This window comes from Myotis lucifugus, unplaced genomic scaffold, assembly GCF_000147115.1.
Source record: "Myotis lucifugus unplaced genomic scaffold, Myoluc2.0 scaffold_1, whole genome shotgun sequence".
Lineage (NCBI taxonomy): Eukaryota > Metazoa > Chordata > Mammalia > Chiroptera > Vespertilionidae > Myotis > Myotis lucifugus.
The window spans coordinates 5,972,672-5,997,137 of NW_005871049.1; the positions used below are offsets into that span (position 1 = coordinate 5,972,672).

A 24,466-nucleotide genomic window follows, 5' to 3' on the forward strand; every position below is an offset into this window, starting at 1 on the left:
TGGAACACCAAGGTGAGCAAAGCCAGAGTTCTTGCTCTCCTGGTACTTGCACACCCAGCACACGGCAGTGGCAGCGGCCAACCATGGGCTCTGCATCTCTCTCGGGGAAACCAGAGGTTTCCTTCCTACGCCTCCCCAGTAGAGAGGAGACCTGGGAGAGGAGGGACGGGCACAGACGCCATGGCCAGATAGGATGCTCGTTCTCCAGAGAGTCAGCGCACAGCGGTGGCGGCAGCGGTGAAACTTTTACTTTTTGATACTCATATTTTGTCTCTGTCTTGTCAACTGCTGCTGCTGCAATTTTTGATATCTCAGGCCAACAATTATCATTTTCATGTAAAAACTAAAAAGTTTGTGATATATATACATATAATTCTACCTCCACCAGTATTTTCATAAGAAATTATAAGTGTTCAATATAGACAGACAGATAGTTAATAGAAAACTTTACCTTTAAGATAGAAAGACACTGGCTCCAAAGTCTGTCGTATGCCCATTTGGGGGTCTTTTCTCTTCTGAAGACAGAAGGCCAATTTTGTGAGTCAGAAAGTGCAATTTCATGAGATCTGCCAGACTAGAGGTGTTTAATGTTTTGGGGGAACAGTGTCTTTAGACTTTGGATACATTAAGAGTAAATATTATCTTCCCCCTAAGAAGTTTAAGACATTTTAAAATAGAGCCTGTTTTGGACTTATAAATTCCATGAAGGCTACCTCCTATATTCAGATTTCTTTCTTACTGGCATTTTTTCTTAATTTGGTTTTCTTATTGGCATTTTTTCTTAATTTAGCATACATTTTATTAAATGCTTTTATTTATCTCAACCTAAAAGAATATTGAACTGAGATCTCACTCTGTGAATTCTGGTGTATATTTTTTAATTTGTTGCCTCAAGTCATACCAGTTGCTTGTTTTTAGTTGCTTCTATCCTTGTTAAGTCTAACACTACTGTCTGGAGATCCGTCTTCATTGTGCCAGGTACTCGGATTTGTGTTATGTTTTGGGGAATCCAGGAAAGGCTCCTCTGGATTCTCACAGTTCAGTTGGGTAGGTGAGATTAATACACAGAAAATACTGAGGACATAGCTTAGACTTTTTCTATATTTTTTAGTCTAATTAAGAAAAGTAAGAACAAAATTTTTGGAAAATGAGATAGACATCTTCTGTAAAGTGATCTAAAGGTCTCTAGTGAATGTAAAGTTTTAAATACTAGCCCTTGAAATTACCAGCAAACTCAAATAATTTACACACTTCTCTTTGAAATTGCTTACTGTGTTAAAAAAATATATTAGTGTTTAGTGACTATATATTTTCTAATGAAAAATATTAAGGATTTTTATGCCTCAAAAAATGTAGCCCATGGCCAGTATGACTCAGCTGGTTGGAGCTTCGTCCTGTACACCAAGAGGTGTCAGGTTTGATTTCTGTTCAGGGCACAAACCCAGGTTCCAGGTTCAATTCCCAGTTGGGGAGCATGCAAGAGGCAGCTGATCAATGTTTCTTTCTCACATAGATGTTTCTCTCTCCCTTCTTCTCTCTGAAATAAATTTTACAAATATATAGTTGAAAACAGATGCATGTGAGGTTACTTATACCTAATAAATTTAGGTGGAAAGTTATTTTAACTTAGAAAAAAACTTAACTTGTTCTGAGTTTAGTATACAATGAGGTCTTCAGTGTTCTTCCCAGGTGTTTGAAAATTTCCTTATTTTGTTTTTTTGTCAGATGTTCTGTTTTTTTAAAAAATCATTTTTCCTCAGGCACACTGGAATAATTAAGAGAAAAAATACTTTACCTTTTCTCTTAAGGAATATGAGGAAACAGTTCTAATAACCTTGTACATTAGCCTATATATTGAGTTCTATAGCAGGAACAGCAACCCATTAAACAGTAACATTTCTGAAATAAAAAATCACAAGTGGGTAATTTTCTTTTTGTCCTGTAGTTTTTCTCAAGAGAAACTATAGCTGCAGAAAGGAGAGCATGAAGTATTTGCTAGATGCAGGAAAATGTAGGTCACAAATGAGTAATAAGTCTGGTTAAGAAAAGCAATAAAAAGCATGACTAATGTTTCCAAAGCTTTTGTCATCTCAGTAAAGACACAGTTTGTGAAACAGTCCTGCAGAGAGTGTCTTGGACTTGTTTTTTAGAGGATTATTTTTCACAAATAGCGTATATGCTACAAACTTTCATTGCCAATAGTTTTTAATTCATGTATATGCATTACAGATTAAACTGCTAAGTTTATTGTTTTTAAATTGTGAAGGCTTTAGAGAGGAAAAAAATTCATGAAGGAGTTTAGGCAATTTCCATAGAAACAGAAGCTAAATCCTAAGTAATATATTTTTCTAATAACTCTGTAGGGTAGATAAGCTGTGCCAGATTTCAAGAGAACACCTGCCTTCCTGTTTTAATCCATGAATAATTATTAACAGTCCTTTTATACAAAACAATAGAGGCCCGGTGCACGGATTCGTGCACATTGAAAAGAAATTAATTAGAAGGTGGCCGGCGGGGCGGAACTGGGCAAGACAGGCCGGACACGTCCTGGAGCCAACCTCCCACAGGCGGTGCTGAGGCTCAAAGGGTGTCTGCGGAATGAGCAGGGTCCCTCTGGCAGGTGGGGTCCCTTGGCCTGGCCTGTGGGGATCGGGCAGAAAACCAGCTCTCTGACATCCCCCAAGGGGCCCCAGATTGCAAGAGGGCGGTTCTTGGGTGACGCTACCCGGAATCGGGCTCCCTCTGCAGCTTGGCAGTTCCTGCATTAAGCGTCTGCCCCCTGGTGGTCAGTGTGCATCATAGCTACTGGTCAGAGCATCTGCCCCTTGGTGGTCATTGTGTGTCATAACTACCAGCCAGTCACTTAGGCTTTTAAATATATAGATAGATAGGAGAGAGAAAGGGAAGAATGTTGATATTTTCTAAGAATCCATCTGTTGAGAAATATATAGGAAACAGAAAAATAAAAACAACTCAAAATAGATTAGCTACATTATGATTGATTTTTTCTCTAAGAATTTGAATATGTTAAAAAATTTTCTAACTTAAAACTGAAAGCAATTTTTTAATCTCATAAATTATCTTATATTGAATTCAGAGGGAAGCCTAGTTTTTAATTGTGATTTAATTGAAAAATGCCTATATGTTAAATTAACTTTTTTGTAATTGCAAAGCTTAAAAACAAGATGTTCTATTTGGGACTGTTTGTTTTTTTAACATGTTTGTTGTTGTTTTTTATTTCAGAGAGAGGAAGGGAGAGGAAGAGAGAGATAGAAACATCAATTGTGAGAGAATCATCGATCAGCTGCCTCCTGCACACCCCCTACTGGGAATCGAGCCTGCAACCCAAGCATGTTCCCTGACCGGGAATTGAACCAGTGACCTCCTGGTTCACAGGTTGATGCTCAACCACGGAGCCACACCGGCTGGGAGGGACAGTTCCTAAATAATACAAAGGAGAAAGATACTTATTCAATTCTTTAAGTAATTATTAAACACTTTTATATGGCCATGATTTGAAAGTAATTATCAGTTAATTGTTTGTGTTACTCTTCTTTCTCCCCCACACAGATGGAATTAGACACAGCATTGAGTGACTTGGAGGCTGCAGATTTTGCAGAACTGGTAAGAGAAGCAGTGAGTTTCAGGAAAGACAGTGTTGATTTCTCATTTTGTAAATCAGTCATTCTAAAAATATTGCAAGTGAACATGCAGTCTTGAAATACATAACATTAGGTCTCTATTTTGACAAGGGCAAAGTCTGTTTTGCTTACCTTAAGATTTTCTACTCAGTTGAACATATTTGTGCCTGGCCAGTTGAACATCGACCTATGAACCAGTCTGATTCCTGGTCAGGGCACATGCCCAGGTTTCAGGCTCGATCCCCAGTGTGGGGCGTGCAGGAGGCAGCTGATCAATGATTCTCTCTCATCATTGATGTTTCTCTCTCTCTCTCTCTCTCTCTCTCTCTCTCTCTCTCTCTCACTTCCTCTCTGAAATCAATAAAAATATTTTATAAAAAAAATATTTGTTACATAACATATATGTAAAGATTAATTACATCAGTATCATTAAGAACTGGGTTTTGTGAGACAGGATATACATGTAATGTTGATTAAATTATGTAAAAATCTGTAGATCTGGATTTAAATTGAAAGTATAAGTATGGTTTTTAATCTTAAAAAAAAAAAATGGTGTTTCCTAGTTCTGTTAAGGGAAAAGGCCTAGAAATCGTGACCATCCCCAGTAATAAGGAAGACCACTTGCACCCAGGCCATGGTGCATAAGTAATATTTCTTGCTACAAAGAACCATGACTCCTCAGGGAAATGACTGGATCCAGATTAGGGCCTGAAAATAAACACGTGTATCATCAGGAGTGCCATTTTAACAAAAACTAGATCATAGTGATATTTTGTTCTGCAGCTTGCATTCTTTGCAAAACAGTATATTCTAAAACATTTTGTGACTACTCAGGTATGATACTGTGTTATATATCTAATTTTGTTAACCATTCTTTTTTGCTAAAAAATCACTTCCAATTTTTGCATATAACAAATAATTCTATTAAAAAGTGTATGTTTTTTATTTTTTTTTACATACCACACAGTGGCCCTCAAATAGGTTATACCAATTTGTATTATCAAAAATAATATACGTTAATGTTAAATATCATAGATGATGTGTAGGTAGATGCTTTTTGTCTTGATACATTTATTTTAATCCCTCATGGTGTAAGAAATCTTATGTTTATTTTTAGATGTCTCTAATCAGTAGTTTCTTATAAGAAACAAAAATAAAACTGTTTTAAATCAAAATACTTACTTTGCGCACTACCTTTCACCCTAATATCCTAGTATATTGATTTCTAATAAAGGCTGTGGAAAATTCAGTTACTAAAGAATATAATTGCCATTTTAACTGTTGTTGTTTAACTAGGATTTTTTAATCCACTGTGGTTTTCTCCCCCACCCAGTCTGAGGATTACTATGACATGAGGCGGCTGTATACGATTTTAGGGTCTTCTTTGTTTTACAAGGTAAGTTGAAGCTTGAATCTTTATAAATGTTCAACTGCTATATGACCTAAATTTTCTCAAACTTTTGCAGACATGAAAAATGTATCTATCTCTTTTCCTCTGAATGTAGGTACCCTAAAATTAAGATCTTAAAACTTGTACCTAGACCAGGGGTGGGCAAACTTTTTGACTCGAGGGCCACAGTGGGTTCTTAAACTGGACTGGAGGGCCAGAACAAAAGCATGGATGGAGTGTTTGTGTGAACTAATATAAATTCAAAGTAAACATCATTACATAAAAGGGTACGGTCTTTTTTTTTTTTAGTTTTATTCATTTCAAACGGGCTGGATCCGGCCCGCGGGCCGTAGTTTGCCCACGGCTGACCTAGACAATAAATATTTCTGGTTTCATTGTGTTCTAAAGCATTTATAAATTTGTAAAGAAAAAACTATACTCAAAGAACCAAGTGTATAAGATATGGGAGAGTGGTTTCTGGTTTCCTTTTGCAGTAGTATGCTTGTTTCTTATCTTTAGACTCACTATGCATCTTTTTATTTTTTTATTTATTTTATTTTATTTTTTTTTTACTATGCATCTTTTTAATAAATCTTTTAACGTTAAGTAGTTAACTTCCACATAAAGAAAGTTAAATATCCAGAGGCATGGATACATGGAATAGACTAACAGCTGTCAGGGGGGACAGGGGCAGGAATGGATGAATAAAGGTAAAGGGATTAGCCAAAGAACATCTATATTATAAAAGGCCAATGATGGTAACGCCATAACGACCAAATGACCGGTCACCAGGAGGTGCATGGAGCACCTCTCGGGCCCTCCCCCCACCACCCCCTTAGGGCACCGGCACGTCGGCAGAGCGTCATGGGGCGCCTGTAGCATCCCTGGAACGTGGCGGGGTTCCAGCAGCATCCGCATAGCGCGTGAGGCGTCGCGGGGCGGCAGACATGGCCCTGATGGCAGGCTAGGCCTACGGGACCCTACACGCTCACGATTTAATCGTGCGCTGGGCCTCTAGTATATGCATAACCCATAGACACAGTGCAGTGATGGTCAGAGGAAAGGGAGGCTACATAGGGGTGGGTGGGGGGTCGAGTAGAAATGGGGACATCAGTAATATGTCAGCAATAAAAATAATGGGGTTTTTTTAAAGAAAGTTAGGTGTCAGTTGAATTTAAGTGTTTTCATTTTTCAACTCCTCATTCTCTGCTTTCCATCCTCAGAATTCAGTTCTATTCTACTTTTGCCATTCAGGCTTATACTACGCATAGATGATCTTGTTTTGTGCTACAATCTACCTGTTGTTGACTTAAGTTATCATAAATATTTGATCTCTAGTTGACCTCAGTGGGTGGAGGGAATTCTTTTTACTGTCTTAAAACTGGAATATTTTAAGCCAACTGAAGAAGTACCTATAAAACTCTTAGAAATATATTATGGGATTATTGCTTTATATCACTGGTTGATTTTTGTTCTTTGTGGTTAAATTCAAGGGTTATTTGATATGCAGTCATTTGCCTAAGGATGATCTTATTGATATTGCCGTATATTGTCGCCACTATGGCCTACTGCCTTTAGCAGCAAAACAAAGAATTGGTCAGTTGGTAATATGGAGAGAAGTGTTTCCTCGACATCACCTCCAACCTTCTACAGATTCAAACACTGAAGTCTTTCAGGAACCTGAAGGGAGATATTTTTTGCTAATTGTTGGCTGGGTGAGTTTGCCTTGGTTTCTTTCTTGTTTTTTTTGTTTGGTTTTGTTTTTGCCATTTATTATGTAAATAAATACACAAATATGATCATTTAAAATTATGAACATATCCAACATCAGTATTCAAGAAAATGTTACATGCCCCTTATTCCTTTTTTTTTTTTTAGCATCCATTTAATACCCATGGAGAAATATTAATGAATCCCAGGATAAGATTTTAGCAAGTTCTTAAGATCTTTTGTTCCCATTTTTTAAATATATTTTTTTATTGATTTCAGAGAGGAAGGGAGAGGGAGAGAGAGATAGAAACATCAATGATGAGAGAGAATCATTGATCGGCTGCCTTCTGTGCACCCCACACTGGGTACCACACGCCCCACACTGGAGATAGAGCCCACAACCCAGGCATGTGCCCTGACCCAGAATCGAACTGTGAACTTCTAGTTCATAGGTCGACGCTCAACCACCGAGCCATGCTGGCTGGGCTTGTTCCCACTTTTATAGTGGTTTTATCCTCTGATTTGTTTTGGGAAATAGAGGGAGACATAAAAAGAACATAGAATCAGAATAAATATGTGATTATAAATGAAAGGACTTCTAGTAATTGAGGCTCTTAGAAAACTACCTTAGGGAATTACATGTGCCTAAGTAGTGACTGATGGTGTATCAGGACAAGGCAATACAAGATTTGTTTTCAAGGGTGATCAAGAAGCACTGAGCATATCTAAGAAGGAAAGGGGAGGGAGGAGTTTTTAATAATCATCACGTGGTTATGCCATATGCCTATATGTCTTCAGTATTCATAAACTGATAGATGCATATTGCATATAAATATCTTCATGTAGCTAAATCTATACTAACAACTTTTTTCTTATAGAGGCATTATATGTTATGTGTACTATTAGAAGCTGGAGGCTGCTCATCCAAAGCTATTGGGAACCCTGGACCAGACTGTATATATGTGGATCAGGGCAAAACAACTCTTCAACAGCTGGAAGGAGTAGGTGGCCGCATAAATGAACGGCTGGCATCTTCTCCAAGCCCCTGCTTATCTTGTGCTGACTGGTTCCTTGCTGGATCACATGAAAAATTAGATTGTTTGACAACCTCTCCTATCCTCAGTAGGCTACAAGGTATTTCCAAAGCAGCAACCTCTCCAACCTGCAGAAGAACTCTTTTTGGTGACTATTCCTTAAAAACACGTAAGCCCAGTCCTTCCCGAAGCAGTGGAGGATCTGACAGTGGTTGTGAAGGTGGAGAAGGTGTTGGCCCGAGCCCCCACACTACACCAGATGCAGTACGGAGGCAAAAAGAATCCGATGGCTTGGAAGAAAGTGGGGCCTTGCTTAAGGTGTGTGTGTGCGTTCAAGTGTGTACATTCTGGGAGCTGAGCTGTCTTTCCAGTCCTTATTTTATAATTGGAATAGAATTTTTTAATATATTTTTATTGATTTCAGAGAAGAAGAGGAGAGACAGAAAGAGAGAGAGAGAGACATCAATGATGAGAGAGAATCATTGATCGGCTGCCTTCTGCATGCCCCACACTGGGGAGTGAGCCTGCAACCCAGGCATGTGCCCTGACCAGGAATCAAGCCATGCCGGCTGGGGTGGAAGAGTTTTTTGGGTTGTTGTTTTTTTTTTAATAGAATTTTTAATGGCAGATCATTCTTCATTTGAACTGGTGGTGGTTTTAGTCACTGTTGGGAAACCAATGATTTAGAACCCAAAAGAATAAGAAATAATAAGTAATATCCAGGACATCTGCTTCGACACTACTGACAAGAAGGGAAACTTTAACCCTGCTTTCCCTGTTCATCTCAGTCTTCTCTATTTACAATATTAATAGGAACGGCCTAGTTATGGGGAGTTTGGGGGCTCATCTGACTAAATAGCCAATAAAATGTTCAGCAAAAACAAAAAGAAAATCAGTAACTTAAAATATATGTGTGTGTCTTGTTCTATGTTTTTATAAATTTTTAAAAATCTGCACTTGTGAAGGTCTGGTCTCCATATCAAGAATTGAAAATGAGACTATTAAGCAAAGAGAATGTTCATTTTTCAGACTGCTTATTTATCATACTTTATGCATGTTTTTTTCCATGAAAATACCATACTATATCTAAATGATTGTCAAAATAATCACCCCGGGAGGCTTTCTACCTATTCTAAAGACGCTGCTTTTTTGAAACATTTTTAACCCTTTGCACTCCGAACCATTCTGGACATTGGCTACCAGCTACTCGACGCTACTTTGCGGCGGAAACGTGCATTTACAGACCCTCGTATTATTTAGTATAATTTTGGAACCAAGTAACGTATTATAATGATATTGGACTTATATGAATTGGGTGACATCGAGAAATGTATATTTGCAAAAAAAAATATTTTATTGTTTATAATTTTGTACAGTATGATAAGTTTTGTAACACTCCCCAATATGCATTGCAGGCTGATTAGTGCATGTTTGACAGTAATAAGTGGTTTGACACCTGCCACCAGGTGTTTTCCTGTTAGAACACACAATGCAGTCCCGTTTTCTTTGTCCCACATTGGGAATATGTAGTTTATTGTTTAATCCGACACAAAACCCGCTGACATTTCTTGTATATATCTTAGTAATTTTACGATATTTTGATTTAATTTCTTGTGCCATTTCAAGATAAAACTTCAGGGAAACATGCATGTCTCAAAAAGTTGCGTTGAAATAACTCAATTCCCCGTAATCACTAATAAACTGCAATGTCCCCTAAGAGGGGACATCCGAGTGATATGCTAGAATTCTGATGTCCCCTGAGAGGGGACAGCGGAGTGCAAAGGGTTAAAAGTTGTCATTTAAGTGGATGGAGGTGATGAAGCATGATGAAGAAGTCTGAGAAGGGGCAGGAATAAAATGAGAGTCTGCGTGTCATGGCAGAAATAGTCATGGATTTTATCTCCTAATTCCAAATAACAGAGCACTCTTGGAGCCCTAAATGGATATATTTAGGAAGTGTTCACATATGTACTGTACTTATTATCATAGTCAGTGAAATTGGTAGGAAATGAAGTTTAAGGATATTTGGAAAGAATTAGGAAGCCATGAACAACTCCTAAAAAAACCTGAATTAATCTCTAAGATTTAGCTATTGGACAACTGTTGATTGAACACCTACTGTCTGCCCAGGTCTATGCTACACAAAAGAGATAGATACAATGATGAATAACATATAGCCCCTGCCTTTGAGGAGTGCAGTTTGGTGAGGGAGACAAATACACATACATATAAATTATAACAAAACTTGGTAAAGGCTCCATAATGGCTGTGGTAGGAGGGTTTTGGGGAGAACTTTCATTTCCTTCTATGACACGGCTCTGGGGTCTCTGACAGCAAAGGATAAGCCAAGAGGCACAAGTTAGCACTGAAAGTATTTAAAGGTAACATTGCAAAATAGTTCTCTTAGAAGGATATTTAGTTTTTACATTACTTCTGCTATTTAATTCTATTCTTAGGCATAAACTAATCTACTGAACTGTATTTTTCAGGTCAGCAAAAAGAAGTCTACTCTTCCAAATCCATTTCATTTGGGAAACTTGAAAAAGGAACTTTCCGAGAAAGAATTGGAAGTATATAACACATTGAAGTAAGAAACTTCCTTACAATATTCTTTTTCACTTAAACTCTTGCTTTAAGGAAATTTTACAATGAGAATGTACAAGTCCATAACATGTAGAGATTTTGTGCAACAATTGTAATTATATCTTAAATACCAAAGGTATGCTATTTCTCTAATGTTCTTCATTACACAATAGGAAACATACTCATATTATCCTATATAATAAAAGCCTAATATGCTAAGTGTCTGGTTGTCCGTTCAACCAATCAAAGCATAATATGCTAATGATATGCTAAGGCCACTCAACCGCCCACTATGACATGCATTGACCACCAGGGAGCAGACAGCCGACCGGTAGACCAGTTGCTATGACATGCACTGACCACCAGGGGGCAGATGCTCCGATCGATAGGTTAGATTGCTGCTGGGGTCTGGCCAATCAAGACTGAGCGAGGTGGGCCAGACACGCCCTGGAGCCCTCCCTCAGCCCCTACCCCTGGCCAGCCCCACCCACGATCAGCCCCCAACACCCCAATCAGGGGTGGGGCCGGCCAGCCAACTGCCCATGGTCCCTCCCCCCAGCCAGCCCCGCCCTCGATGAGCCCCCATCGTGTGGGCCAGCCGGACCCCACCCATGCACGAATTCGTGCACCAAGCCTCTAGTAAGAGATAAAACACATACAACCCAAGCCTGTTTTGCTTAATGGTTGGAGCATCAGCTGCCGACTGAAGGGTCATGGTTTTAATTCCTGTCAAAGGCATATACTTTGGTTGCAGACTTGATACCCAGCCCCAGTCCCAAGTGCATGCAAGGGCAGCCAGTCAGTGTTTCTCTCTCTCTCTCTCTCCCTTTCTTCCATTCTCTCTGAAAAATCAATGGAAAAGGTATCCTCAGGTGAGGATTTTAAAAAAGACACATATAAAATAATAGTTCAAAATGTGAAAGCCACCCTTTATCTCTCTTCAACAGGTAACCTCCCTTTTGTGTGTCTAATTTTTAGAGTTTACTATTTTTATGCTCTAGTAGATGCTGTGGTATGCTGCTCAGATACTCCTTATCCCAGAGTGCTCATTCCCAGTACCTCACAGAGATAATGGAGGCAGTATCTAGGCTAAGAGCCGAAATATACCTTTGCTTGCCTCTGTGCTCATGGCTGGAAAAAAAAATCAACTGAAGAAATATTTTACTATAGATACCAGAATTAGAATGGGGCAACCTGAATATTTGAGATGCTGATGGGAACTGCTGTCTATATATTTAAAGATTGCCAATCAGAAGTCAGCAGTAGAGAAAAAGAAAGCAAGGTATAGTAGATCAAGTTACAGAGTCAGCTGAGCTGTGCCACTTAGCTATGTGACTTCAAGAAAGTTAATCCAAGTCCTCTGAACATTGATTTCTTCATGGTTAAAACAAGGATGGTAATATTTACTACCCTGCAGGGTCATTATGAGAATTAAGACTAAGATATTTTAAAGTATCTACCCTTGCACAAAGAGGGTATTCAGTATATTATTATTATAGGTTCTACTGGCCTATTTGAGACCTAAATAGGGGATGAAAGGATAGAGAAGAAGAAGAGAGGAGAAATAAAGATACTAAGAGAATACAGAAGAGAAGTAAGACTATTAATGAGAAATAGAATACAACGAGTAATTGCCATTGTAATCTAGAATATTAACCCAACTCTGCAGTTAGTAATAATTTTATTTTTCTTCAAGATCATCAATTTAACTATCATGGTAAAAGGCTTTAATGCTGCTAACTTAAATGTATTTAGTTTGTTGAAAGATGTTTTTATATGTGATCCACCCTTGACTGATAGCATGTTTATGGCTTGAAGAGATTTGGGCCAGACATGGGCTAAGTTATTTATTACCAACAATGGAAAAAAAGGGGATTGGCCAATTTGGGTTGTGTAGCAAAGGGGTGAATTAAGTTACTTGCAAGTGAATTGGTGTTTGTTTATCAATTCCATAATACTTGCCTCCATTAGGGAATTGATAATAACGCTAGTCTGTACTTCAGTTAAAGAGGAAGAGGGAATTAAATGAGGGAATGAAATGTTTGGCCTAGTTTTTCTTCCCTAATTAGACTCCTAATATCTATCTATCTATCTATCTATCTATCTATCTATATATATATATATATATATATATATATATGCATACATATATATATATATATATGTATGGCTAAGTGACCGTCCGACCGGTAGCAAGGCAGACACTCAATGCAGGAGCTGCCAAGCTCTGGAGGGAGCCCGATTCCAGGGTGTATCACCCAAGAAACCCTCTCACACTCTGGGACCCCTTGGGGGATGTCAAGAGCCGGTTTCAGCCTGATCCCCACAGGCCAGGCCAAGGGACCCCACCTGCCAGAGGAACCCCGCTCACTCCGCAGACACCCTTTGAGCCGCAGTGCTGTCCCTGGTGTGGCCAGCTAGGGAAGAACTGCAGGAGGTTGGCTCCAGGGCGTGTCCAGACCATCTAGCCCAGTCCCACCCCACCAGCCACCTTCTAATTAATTGCCTTTCAATGTGCACGAATTCATGCACCGGGGCACTAGTATTGTAGATAAAATAGTAATTAGGAATCTACACAATTCAAAATAAAGCAATATTTTTACATTTGCTTAAATATCTTTTTTTTTTTCAAGATTGACATCTGGTCCTGAGAACACACTTTTCCACTATGTTGCTTTAGAAACAGTGCAAGGGATCTTTATTACTCCTACCCATGAAGAAGTGGCCCAGCTAAGCGGCTCTATCCACCCTCAGCTAATAAAGAATTTCCATCAGTGTTGTCTCTCCATTCGTGCAGTTTTTCAACAGACCTTGATGGAAGAGGTAGGGCACTGCTATAAATACAGTTTTATGCCAGTTTCATTTCTATAACTCTAAATATTCTCTCTAAAAGCTCTTTAATTAATATGTCCAGCTATGGAAATTCTCAAAACAAGAAACATAGTGGCTTCTGTATTCTGGAGGGTAAGCCAGAGGGTTTGTTGATGGATTAAATAAGGGTTATAAGAGAAAGAAGAACCAAGGATCACTCCACTATTTTGACCTGAGCCTCACAAAAAAAATATTTATATTTCACATAAGTCATTGCTTTGCTAATGATTTTATCAATGGGAAATTTAGAGAGATACATCTGTTTTAAGTTTAATGTGTTTTAAGTATATTATAAAATCATCTGTTTATTCACTAATCTACACAGTAATCTACTCATTATTAATACATTCATTAAGTACCTACTATGTACCAACAACTTTAAAAATAATAATACAGCTCTAGATGAGTTAGCTCAGTGGATAGAGCTTCAACCTGCAGGCTGAAGGGTCCTGGGTTCTGTTCCAGTCAAGGGTATGTACCTTGGTTGTAGAATCCTCCCTGGCCTAGTCCCTGGTCAGGGCACGTGCAGGAGGCAACCAATCGATGTGTTTCTCTTACATCAATGTTTCTCTCTGGCCTTCCCTCTCTCTTCCACTCTCCCTAAAAATCAGTGGAATAATATCCTAGGGTGAGGATTGTTTTTTTAAAAGAAATACTACAAAGATGCCCTGGCTGGTTGCTAGTGGGTTAGAGAGCTTCAGCCTGTGGGCTGAAGGGTCTCGGGTTTGATTACCAGTCAAGAGCATGTACCTGGGTTGCAAGTTCAATCTCCCACCCGGTTAGAGTGCATGTGGGAGGCAGCCAATCGATGTGTCTCTCTTACATCCAATGCTTCTCTCTCCCCTTCTCTCGTTCCTCTTCCCTCCCTTCCCCTCTCTAAAAAATAAAAAATAAATGGGGGAAAAAATCCTTGGGTGAGGATTAACAACAACAACAACAAGAAAAAGCAAAAAAACAACAACAAAGATGAGAAGTATATTGTCTCTGCCTGGAAAAGAAGCTTATCCTGTACTGGGGAAGAAAGACCTATAAACTGCTAATATAATCCTATATAATAAAAAAGAAACATGCAAATTAACCATCCCTCTGCTATGTACAAGCCACGCCCACCAGCCAATCAGGACCGAGTATGCAAATTAACCCAACTAAGATGGCGGCAGCCACGGCGCTGGAGCGAGCAGGAGGCTTGGGTTGCCGCCGGCGATGGAGGAAGCCAAGCTTCCCGCCTGCCCTGGCCGGCCCTCAGGTCCGCTCAAGTCTACAAAGTTTCAATTATAGAAGATAAATAAATCCCAGAAAAAAAGGAGAGTCTGGGAGCTTGGGTCACTGGGGGCGTGGCCAGCCTGAAAACGGCCATCAGCCCTTCATCCAGGCTGGCCAGGCACCCCAGCGGGACTCCCCCACCCTGAAGGGGCTGTGGGCAGCCTGAAAACGGCCCTCAGCCCCTCACCCAGGCTGGCCAGGCACCCCAGCACCCCAGCAGGACCCCCACCCTGATCCGGGACACCCTTCAGGGCAAACCAGCCAGCCCCCACATGTGCACCGGGCCTCTATCCTATATAATAAAAGGGTAATATGCAAATTGACCCTAACAGCAGAACGACTGGGAATGACTGGTCACTATGACACACACTGACCACCAGGGGGCAGATGCTCAATGCAGGAGCTGCCCCCTGGTGGTCAGTGCGCTCCCACAGGGGGGGTTCTGCTCAGCCACAAGCCAGGCTGACGGCTGCCAGCACAGTGGTGGTGGATGGAGCCTCTCCTGCCTCAGCAGCGCTAAGGATGTCTGACTGCAGCTTAGGTCTGCTCCCCGCTGGCAAGTGGACATCCCCCGAGGGCTCCCAGGCTGCCAGAGGGATGTCTGACTGCTAGCTTAGGCCCAATCCCCCGGGGAGTGGGCCTAAGCCTGCAGGTGGACATCCCCCAAGGGGTCCTAGACTGCGAGAGGGCATAGGCTGGGCTGAAGGATCCCCCCCCCGCAAGTGCACAAATTTTTGTGCACTGGACCTCTAGTATAACATAAATACTAATACAGGACTATGAACAAAATGTTCCCTATAAAAGTCAAGGGACACTTTTATCTATGAAGTCTTTTATTGGAGACTAGAGGCCCGGTGCACAAAAATTTGTGCACTGGCGGGGGAGGGGAGGTGGAGGGTGTCCCTCAGCCCAACTTGTGCCCTCTCACAGTCTGGGACCCCTTGGGAGATAACCACCTGCTGGCTTAAGCCCGCTCCCCGGGTGGCAGATGGCAGGCCCGATCCCTCAGTGCCTGCCCCGCCTCCCTGGGTCACGCACACAGTAGGGCCGATCCGGAGGTTGAGGCGCCTCCCCGGGTCGCACACACGGCAGGGCCGATCCGGGGGTTGGGGCACCACCCCAGGTCAGGTCACACACGGGACGCCCCGGGCAGGTCGCACACAGGACGCCCGGGCGGGCCAGCCAATTGCTGCTGCCCCGCCCGGCTGCCCCGGGTCGGGTCGCACACGAGATGCCTGGATGGAGGCTGGGCGGGCTGGCCGATCACTGCTGCACTGCCCGGCCGCCCCAGGTTGGGTCACACACAGACGCCGGCCGACCCGGGTTGCAGATAGCAGGCCCAGATGGGGGTGGGGGGTAGGCGGGATGGCGCTGTCCTGCCCTGCCTGGAGTATGCAAATTAGCTGCCATCTTTATTGGTGGTTAATTTGCATATCACGCTGATTAGCCAATGGGAGGCATAGCGAAGGTATGGTCAATTACCATGTTTGTCTATTATTAGGTAGGATGGTATTTAAAGTATAAGAAAAAGTAAAAATTTTCCTGCAGGTAAGAAGAATATTATTGCAGGCTCTTAAGTGCTAGGATCGGCACTATTAATACCAGTTAATACTAATAATATCTATTAATTTACAGAAAAAGAAAGCACTAAACACTGCAGATCACTCAGGTTCTACAAATTTGGTCTCTTCTCTAAACCCTGTGAAAGAACATGGAGTGTTGTTTGAATGCTCACCTGAAAACTGGACTGACCAGAGAAAAGCACCACCAGTTATGGCTTATTGGGTAGTAGGGTAAGTGGAAAAAAGTATTGAAAGTGAAGTAAAATGTTAGAAAAGTGAAAGAAATGTGGTAAAGTTTTAGGATGTAGGCATGAAATTATTAATCTAACTATAATATTTTAATATATTTTAGAATTTTATTTTATTTGCTAAGTATCTCCTTTAAATTCCTCTCAAGTCTTTTCTATTAAAAACAAATAGCTTGCCCTGGCTGGTTTGGTTCAGTGGATAGAGCATCAACCTGTGGTCTGAAGGGTCCCGGGTTCGATTCTAGTCAAGGGCACATGCCAGAGTTGCAGGCTCGATCCCCAGTGGGGGGTATGCAGGAGTGGTTCTCTCTCATCATTGATGGTTCTATCTCCCTTCCTCTCTGAAATCAATAAAAATATATTTAAAAATAAACAAATAGCTTTCTTATTTTACAAAATTATATTAGTGATAAACTAAAAAAAAATGACTTCACAATTTTATAGCTATTTCCTTCTACCCCTACTTCCTCCTTTTCTTCTATCCTTTCTTGCCCTCTTCCCTTTGTTCTCCTCCTCCTCATTCCCCACCAACTACAAGTCCTTGCCTGACCTGGCCCCTGCCCACCTCTCTGGTTCCACCTTCTGTCACTCTCCTCCTCCATCCCATATGCGTAGCCACATTGGCACCCATCAATCAAATCTTGTTTTTGCTATTCTTTGTGTATTGGCTGTTCTGCCTTGCATGTCCAGCTCCTTGAGATTCAGACCAGTTCTAAGAAGTCATCTCCTCAAAGAGAGGATCCATAATCTCTTTCCTGTATTAACAGGGCTACTCAGTTACGCTCTATTTTATAACCCCTTTATTATTTATTTTCTTATTTGTTTATGGTCTTTCTCCCCCTCACTAGAATGTTAGCTCTATGAGGTCAGGAATCATATTTGTCTTGACCACTGGCACCTAACACATATATTGATAAATATATAACAATTTAGTAAATGGAACTGTGCTTGGCAAACTGTGGTGGTGGGTGGGTGTTATGGCAAACAGAAAGATAAATTCACACTCATTGTATCTAGCAGTCTTACATCTAGCAGAAGAAATATGAACTATGCTCATATATCTATATATTTATGAATATACTAGAGGCCCAATGCACGAAATTGGTGTAAGAGTAGGCCTTCCTTCCCCCGGCACCGGCTTCCCTCCAGCACCCAGGACCTGGGCTTCCCTCCAGCCACCGGCAGCCACCCAGGACCCGGGCTTCCCTCACAGCCTCAGCTTTGTCCAGAAGGAGGTCTGTAAGGACGTCCGGTCTAATTAGCATATTACTCTTTTATTATTATAGAATATGGAGATAGACTAGATAGATAGATAGAATAACTTAGTTGATACAACCAAATGCTATGGGAATCTCTAGGATTACAAGGAAAGGCTTAGAGATTCCATTTGATCTGGTTTAGAAAATTAATTGGATTTGAATAAAACATTTTAGGAAAAAGAAGGGATGAACAAATCATAAGGCATAGCAGTGAGTAGACTGGTTTGCCAGAATGGTAAAAGAATGCCATATACCAGTGGTCGGCAAACTGCGGCTCATGAGCCGCAGTTTGCTGACCACTGCCAAAGAGAAAGTGAAAAAGACCAAGCTGGAAAGCAGAGAGCCTTCAATTCTAAGGAATTAAATTTTGAGGGAAATACTGAGCCAATGAAGGGTCTCTTAGTTGGGGGTAAAGACGTGGTGGAGGAAGGGGCAGGAAGTTAGGTGACACCAACTGGACATCTACCATGTAGTACTAAATTGTATGACAAACACTTGACAAACATTATCCAAAGCAGTAATTCCTGTGTGCCGGTCCATGGGATTAGAATCACCTGAGACACTTGTTAAACTCAGAGATGCCTACACCCTACCCCAATAAGCTCCCTTGTAATTCTGATGTATAACCAACCAAGCTTGGGAGCATCAGTTCAGTTCTGTAGTGTGATCAGAGCTGTGCTATTGGATAAGTAAGCATTCCAGCAAATGGAATGGTATGGATACACGAGAGAATAGAGATAGGAACAGTTAGGCACACACACAGTGTGCAGTGGAACAGTTAACTGTATTCACAACAATTGGAATAGAAAGAATCAAGGTGTCGAATTCTGATGATGCAGGTCTATGTAGAATAGAGACATTTAAGGAAGTCAGGCAGAACTGCTGATTTAGTTTGATTTACATAGTATTGATTAAATAGATTTTAACTCTTTAAGAAAACCAAACAGCCCGGCCAGTGTGGCTCAGTGGTTGAGCATTGACCCATGAACCAAGAGGTTCGATTCCTGGTCAGGGCACATGCCCGGGTTGTGGGCTCTATCCCCGGTAGGGGGCGTGCAGGAGGCAGCTGATAGATGGTCTTCTCTCATTAATGTTTCTATCTCTCTATCCCTCCCCCTTCCTCTTTCTAAAATCAATAAAAACATATTTAAATTAAAAAAGAAAACCAGGTAAAATTTCATTGTTAATCCCAATTCAATACTATCTGCAAAAAGAACTATCATATATTTAATATTTTAATAATAATTAACTTTTAGAAAGTAAATGTCAATCTTTAATAACTTGTACTTAAAATGATGGTATCACCATTGGCTTTACCATAATAACAATGACTAAATTTAATATTTAAAAACAGGGATATGGTAAAACATATTGATAAAATACGCTTTTTACACTGTAGAAAAATAAAAATAATTGACCTAAGGCACATATCATTTATTTAAAAGTAAATCTAGCTGCATTTCCCTCTACTATAGATTTGGATTAGTGGTTTTGTTTGTTTGTTTGCTTGCTTGCTTGCTTGTTTGTTTGTTTTTGGTGGCCCGTATGGGGAGATTTGGATTAGTGTTTTATTACTGATACTTTCAGAAACAAAATAAATAAATAAAATAAAATGAATGGAAAGTTTTAACTTTTCTTTGTTATTTGAATTTCTAAAATAAATGTTTTCTTTTCCTTTACAGGAGACTCTTTCTTCATCCCAAAGTTCAAGAACTTTATGTCTGTTTTCATGACTCAGTTACAGAAATTGCCATTGAAATGGCTTTTAAGTTGTTCTTTGGATTGACCTTGTAACTGTTTTCTTGCTACACAGCACACTGTACAATAAGAAGCACTGAGCAGTGTTAGGATTGCTGAAATCCATACACAGAAGATACAGTTTAGTTTCTTTTCACTGAACTTAATATTGTTAAATATTGAGATCGTATGCTGTTGGATTTGATGCACTAGATCTTAATTAGTATTGTGAGACTTTTGAAAAGATACTTGATCAAAATATGAAGAAGGAGTTGTTAACTTATTTCCATTTTGGTATATAACATTAATTTATTGACTAGTTTGAAATAATGTGAAGTGTTTTATGTAAAATTAATATAGAAATATTTATCTTGGAAAAATACTCAATTCGTTGTGTATTTATCTCAAGACTAATATTGAATCTGGTGAAAGAGTCAGGAAATTGAGAGAACGTGACCAGTCCTGTAACAATTAGTGCTGTAACCATGAGCAAGGGCACTTCTCTGAGCTCAGGGCATTAAAGTATCATGGGTATTAAGGCACTGTGTTTAAAAATATTTATTAAATGTCTTAAATTTCTTGATATTTTCCCAAAAAACACTATGATCTTTTTTTTAATACCGAGAATTATTAATAAATGCAGCTACTTATCACCTCAGATTTTCAAACAGACTGAAAACTTGGGGTTTTATTATAGCAGGCTTTTTTTTCTTCATTTAATAAAATTTTAGTCTATTGAACTGCTTTTCTGGTATCAAAGAATCATACTGACCACCACTCAAAAACTGAAACAAAAAGATAAAGCAAACTACAGATCTTAATAAGGAGGAATCATTTGCTATGTTATAGATGTATACCGTAATGTCCACATTGTAAAGACATTACATTTTTTAAAAATGAAACCAAACATCATCTTGGTTTTCATCTCTAAATGGATATTAAAGTAAACAATGCAAATAAACTTAGTATACCTTTTTTCCAAATATGTTCTAAGTCACATCTGAAAATAGATTAGTTTGAATACTGGACAATAAATACTTATCTGCCACTCTATTAAATAAAGGGGACAAAGTGATAGTGCAGATACCACAGAGGTATATACTCTTTGGCAGGTATAGAAACATTAAGTTGGATTTTGTTAGCATCCTGCAAATGGGCCCTTTCACCAAAGCCTATTGATGCAAAAGATTATATAATTGCCATTTTAAAAAATACCAAGTACTGTCTTATCACCATCATATACAAGGTGGGGCAAATATAAGAATAAGCTGTTTTCTCACAACTATAAACCTACTTTTGTCCCACCTGTATTTTAAACTCCCCACAATTCCATTTTAGAGTCTACTGCCTTTCCTCCCTCCCTTTTCTTTCGCTGTTGTTGATTTATTTTTATGGGGTTAAAGAACTATACTCAGCAAGGGACTTAGTGCCAAGGGACTTCAATGATGATGCCTACAGGCAAGATAGTAAATTTGCAGTGCCTGCTTTTTTATATTTCTAATACAAATGGGAAAACCTGTGAAACCAACTTAGTAGGTTTGTCTGCTTTGAGCATTCTTGAGAATATTGTGAATAAATTGTTTGTTGTGTGTGTGGGTTCCCTCTAAATAGTGCTGGCACATGTTATGTGCTACAAAAGTGTTAGCTGCTGCTACTATTATTATCAAATATCCACTGGTTGAAAGCCAAGGAGTCAGCTAAATCATACCTGCTACTGTACAAAATGTTGGAAAGAAGCTGAGGAAAAGTATTCAGCACTAAACATTTTTGAGAATAGGATTTATACTTTGGCTGTTTTTTAAAATATTATTAAATGTTACTAAAACTTTAGGGACTAAAGTTTAGTCTATACACTAAATTGTGTGAAAATAATTTAATTTTGTAGAGCTATATTTCTATATTCCATATAATTGAAGCTATTTTTATACTGTATTGATAGTTTTTAATAAAGATGGTTTGGAGTTTGTGGCTGTGTTGCCTTTTCATGCATTGGTCCAAAAAATGTTTATTGAATTTTTACTCTGTGCCAAGTGCTGCTCTGGATGCTGGGGGAAAAAAACAAATAAAAATCCCTACCCTCATGGGAGTGAGGAGCACAAAGGCCATGAGACTCTATACTTAATTTAATATTAACACGTAAATCACCAGAACTGAGTCTGTTCCCTACATCAGTAAATAAAATGCAATGCAGCAAGTTAAACATTTTCAGCTCAGTCTGTTGAAAGAGCTGATCTAAAGTTCTTAAAGTGGAATAAAAATATGGAATAAAAAGCCATATTTGTAAGTACTTTCAGTTTTGCTGTCTTCTATCAGTGAATATATACCATAAGTTAATAAGCTTGAGGATATCATAAAGGAATCTATACTAATAAAAGAGTAATATGCTAATTAGACCAGATAGAATGGATGTCCTTCTGGACATCCTTCCGGACAAAGCCGCGACGGCTGCAAGGGCCAAGGGCAGGCAGCCATGGTGGCCGGCAGTGGCAGCAGCAGCGGGGTGATGGAGGCGGTGCCTTCCCCTGATCGGACCGGTCGCCTCCTGCAGAGGGAGGCCAGACTGCTGCTTATCCCCTGAGGGCTCCCGGACTATGAGAGGGGGCAGGCTGGGCTGAGGGACCGCCCCCTCCAGTGCACGAATTTTCATGCATTGGGCCTCTATTATGTTATAAACACTATTGAGTCAAATGCAGGGGTAAGGGGAAAGGGAGGCTAGAAAGGAAGGAAGAGAGCACGGCCCCAGGGAGCGGCTGAACATTTGCTTTTCTGTCCTCTGAGATATTCATGTTCCCTGCGACCAGAGATGTTTCCTTTGACCACTCTTGGCACCTTGGAGTGGGATTCAGGTAATCAATCACCCCTTAAATTTCTCCCTGAGTGCTTGTTAACGCTTCAAACTCCCTGTAAGGAGATTGAAACTGTCATTTTTCAGAATTTTGCAAATAAGACACCAATCATTTATTTCTTGATTTCACAAAGGATCTTAAAATCAATGTAATGAGAAGACTTTAATGTTTTTAAACCTATGAATAATGACTAGTCCAGTGATGATGAACCTATGACACGCGTGTCAGAGGTGACACGCGAACTCATTTTTTTGGTTGATTTTTCTTTGTTAAATGGCATTTAAATATATAAAATAAATATCAAAAATATAAATCTTTGTTTTACTATGGTTGCAAATATCAAAAAATTTCTATATGTGACACGGCACCAGAGTTAAGTTAGGGTTTTTCAAAATGCTGACACACCGAGCTCAAAAGATTCGCCATCACTGGACTAGTCCAATTTCTTCAGAAAGATTAATCTTGCGACAACATGTAAAATGGAGAGAGACTTGGGCTGAAAAACCAGTTAAGAACTGAATAAGTAGCTATAGAAAGGAAAGTAGCATGAAACACCAGACCAGTAGGACTTGCCAACCTTTTATGTGAGGTAATCAAAATATTAACAAAACTAGAGGCCCGGTACACAATATTCGTGCACTGGCAGGGCCCTTAGGCCTGGCTGGCGATCAGGGCCGATTGGGGCCTTCTGGCTGCCAGTCGGGGCCTCCCTTCCCCAGCTGCCAGCTGCCAGCTGCTGGCTGCCGGCTAGGGCCTTCCTTCGTTCCATGGTGCCCCCTGGTGGTCAGCACACGTCATAACGCGCAACCAAATACCCAAGGGGACACTTTGCATATTAGCCTTTTATATATATAGATTCCTACTCTGGCCTTTTGGCCTACATATTTGGTGTTTTACTAGTGGCAAGTAGCATGAAAAGTGTTAAAACACACTTAATGAAGAAAAACTTAGAATGTAAGTTCAAAATTGTCAATAACTCATCTTGGGTTTTCTGGGTGTGTTTCAAGGCTGCAGATCCTACAGAGTAAGAGATGATAACACAGTGTCTCCATGTATGAGAAACTATCAAACAGGCTATCAAAAGGAATCAGGAATCTATTATAGAGGGATCTCTAGGATATACGATTTCTTTAAAAAGGGAGGTGGAAGGAAATGGAGGCAGGCATGATGTACTGAGTGAGTATTCTTGCCCAAAGAAGTCAAACCTGAGTCTGCTCAGCCTCAGAGGAGTTCTCAAAGTGCAGGAGAGAAGAAGTGTAGGCGTCACCAAGACGTCTGGGCCTCCATTGAGGTCAAAACTAAGATAACATCTGCCAGTGTCACTATCATTCTCTCATTTGTGTAAGTGCTCTAGCAGCCACATGGGGTGTGGCACTGCCACAGGCGGAACAGCAGTTATGTAAATCCAGCTGTCTTTCCTTCAGACATGAGCTTTCCAAACATATAAAACAAGGCTATGCTCCTCACTACATTTTGTTTGTTTTGAAAAAATATTTTAATTATTTGTTATTTTAAATGAATTAATAGTTTTACATTTTTTTTCAATTTCTGAAATGGCACATATCAATTAATGTCCCACAAAAACGGAAGCTTCCTTGGGCTCCTAATTTTTAACAGTGAAAACGGGGGTCCTAGAATAAAATAGGTCCTGGCAGGTGTGCTCAGTGGTTAGGGCATTGCCCTGCGCACCACGGAGGGTCCAATTTCCGGTCAAAGGCAAGTACGTGGGTTGCAGGTTGATCAGGGAGGGCCCAGGTTGGGGCTGTGTGGGAAGGCAAACAACCAATGTGTCTCTCTCACATCAATGTTTCTGTTTCTTTGTCTCTCTCTGTTTCTCCCCATTCCTCCCTCCCTCCTTTCCATTCTCTCTGGGAAGCAATGGAAAAATATCCTGGAGTGAGGATTAACAAAAACAAAAAGTTTGTGAACCGGGAGGCGAGGGCCTTGGCGCTGGAAGAAGGTCGTGGCGCCTGGACTGGAAGCTTCTCGCGCTCCCTGCGGGGTTGGCTCTGCGGGTTGCATCGCCAGGGAGGGAGGGGGGGAGGGACACAGCGTGGGGCGACCGGCCGGCCGGGAGTGGCTTCTGGGGGTCCCCAGCCAGCGGAGGGCCCTCAAGGTCGCCCTCCGAGCGCCGCCAGGTACGTGTGTTTTCCTTGTCTCCAGCGCGTCCGTCCGGAGCGCACTCGGCTTAGGGAACAAATAAAAACCTGGGTGGTGTGTACGAAAAAAAAGAAAAAAGTTTGTGAACCTCTGTTCTAGAACAGGTCACTGGCAACCTGCACATGAGCATTGCCTGAACCCAAGCTGTAATATGAAAAGCCT

The 24,466-nt window shown here is 40.4% G+C and overlaps 1 protein-coding gene across 1 annotated transcript in view; it reads left to right on the forward strand.

Moving 5' to 3' along the window:
• INTU (inturned planar cell polarity protein) overlaps nucleotides 1-19,672 on the forward strand; it is a 58,711-nt gene extending 39,039 nt beyond the window's left edge. Inside the window, exons 9-16 of the mRNA XM_006081667.3 lie at nucleotides 3,571-3,624; nucleotides 4,975-5,037; nucleotides 6,525-6,746; nucleotides 7,620-8,093; nucleotides 10,265-10,362; nucleotides 12,992-13,181; nucleotides 16,128-16,285; nucleotides 19,244-19,672. Of these exons, the coding sequence (XP_006081729.1) occupies nucleotides 3,571-3,624; nucleotides 4,975-5,037; nucleotides 6,525-6,746; nucleotides 7,620-8,093; nucleotides 10,265-10,362; nucleotides 12,992-13,181; nucleotides 16,128-16,285; nucleotides 19,244-19,355 (1,371 nt within the window). The 3' untranslated portion in view covers nucleotides 19,356-19,672. The remainder of the gene's footprint in view (nucleotides 1-3,570; nucleotides 3,625-4,974; nucleotides 5,038-6,524; nucleotides 6,747-7,619; nucleotides 8,094-10,264; nucleotides 10,363-12,991; nucleotides 13,182-16,127; nucleotides 16,286-19,243) is intronic.
• The last annotated feature ends 4,794 nt before the right edge of the window (nucleotides 19,673-24,466 follow it).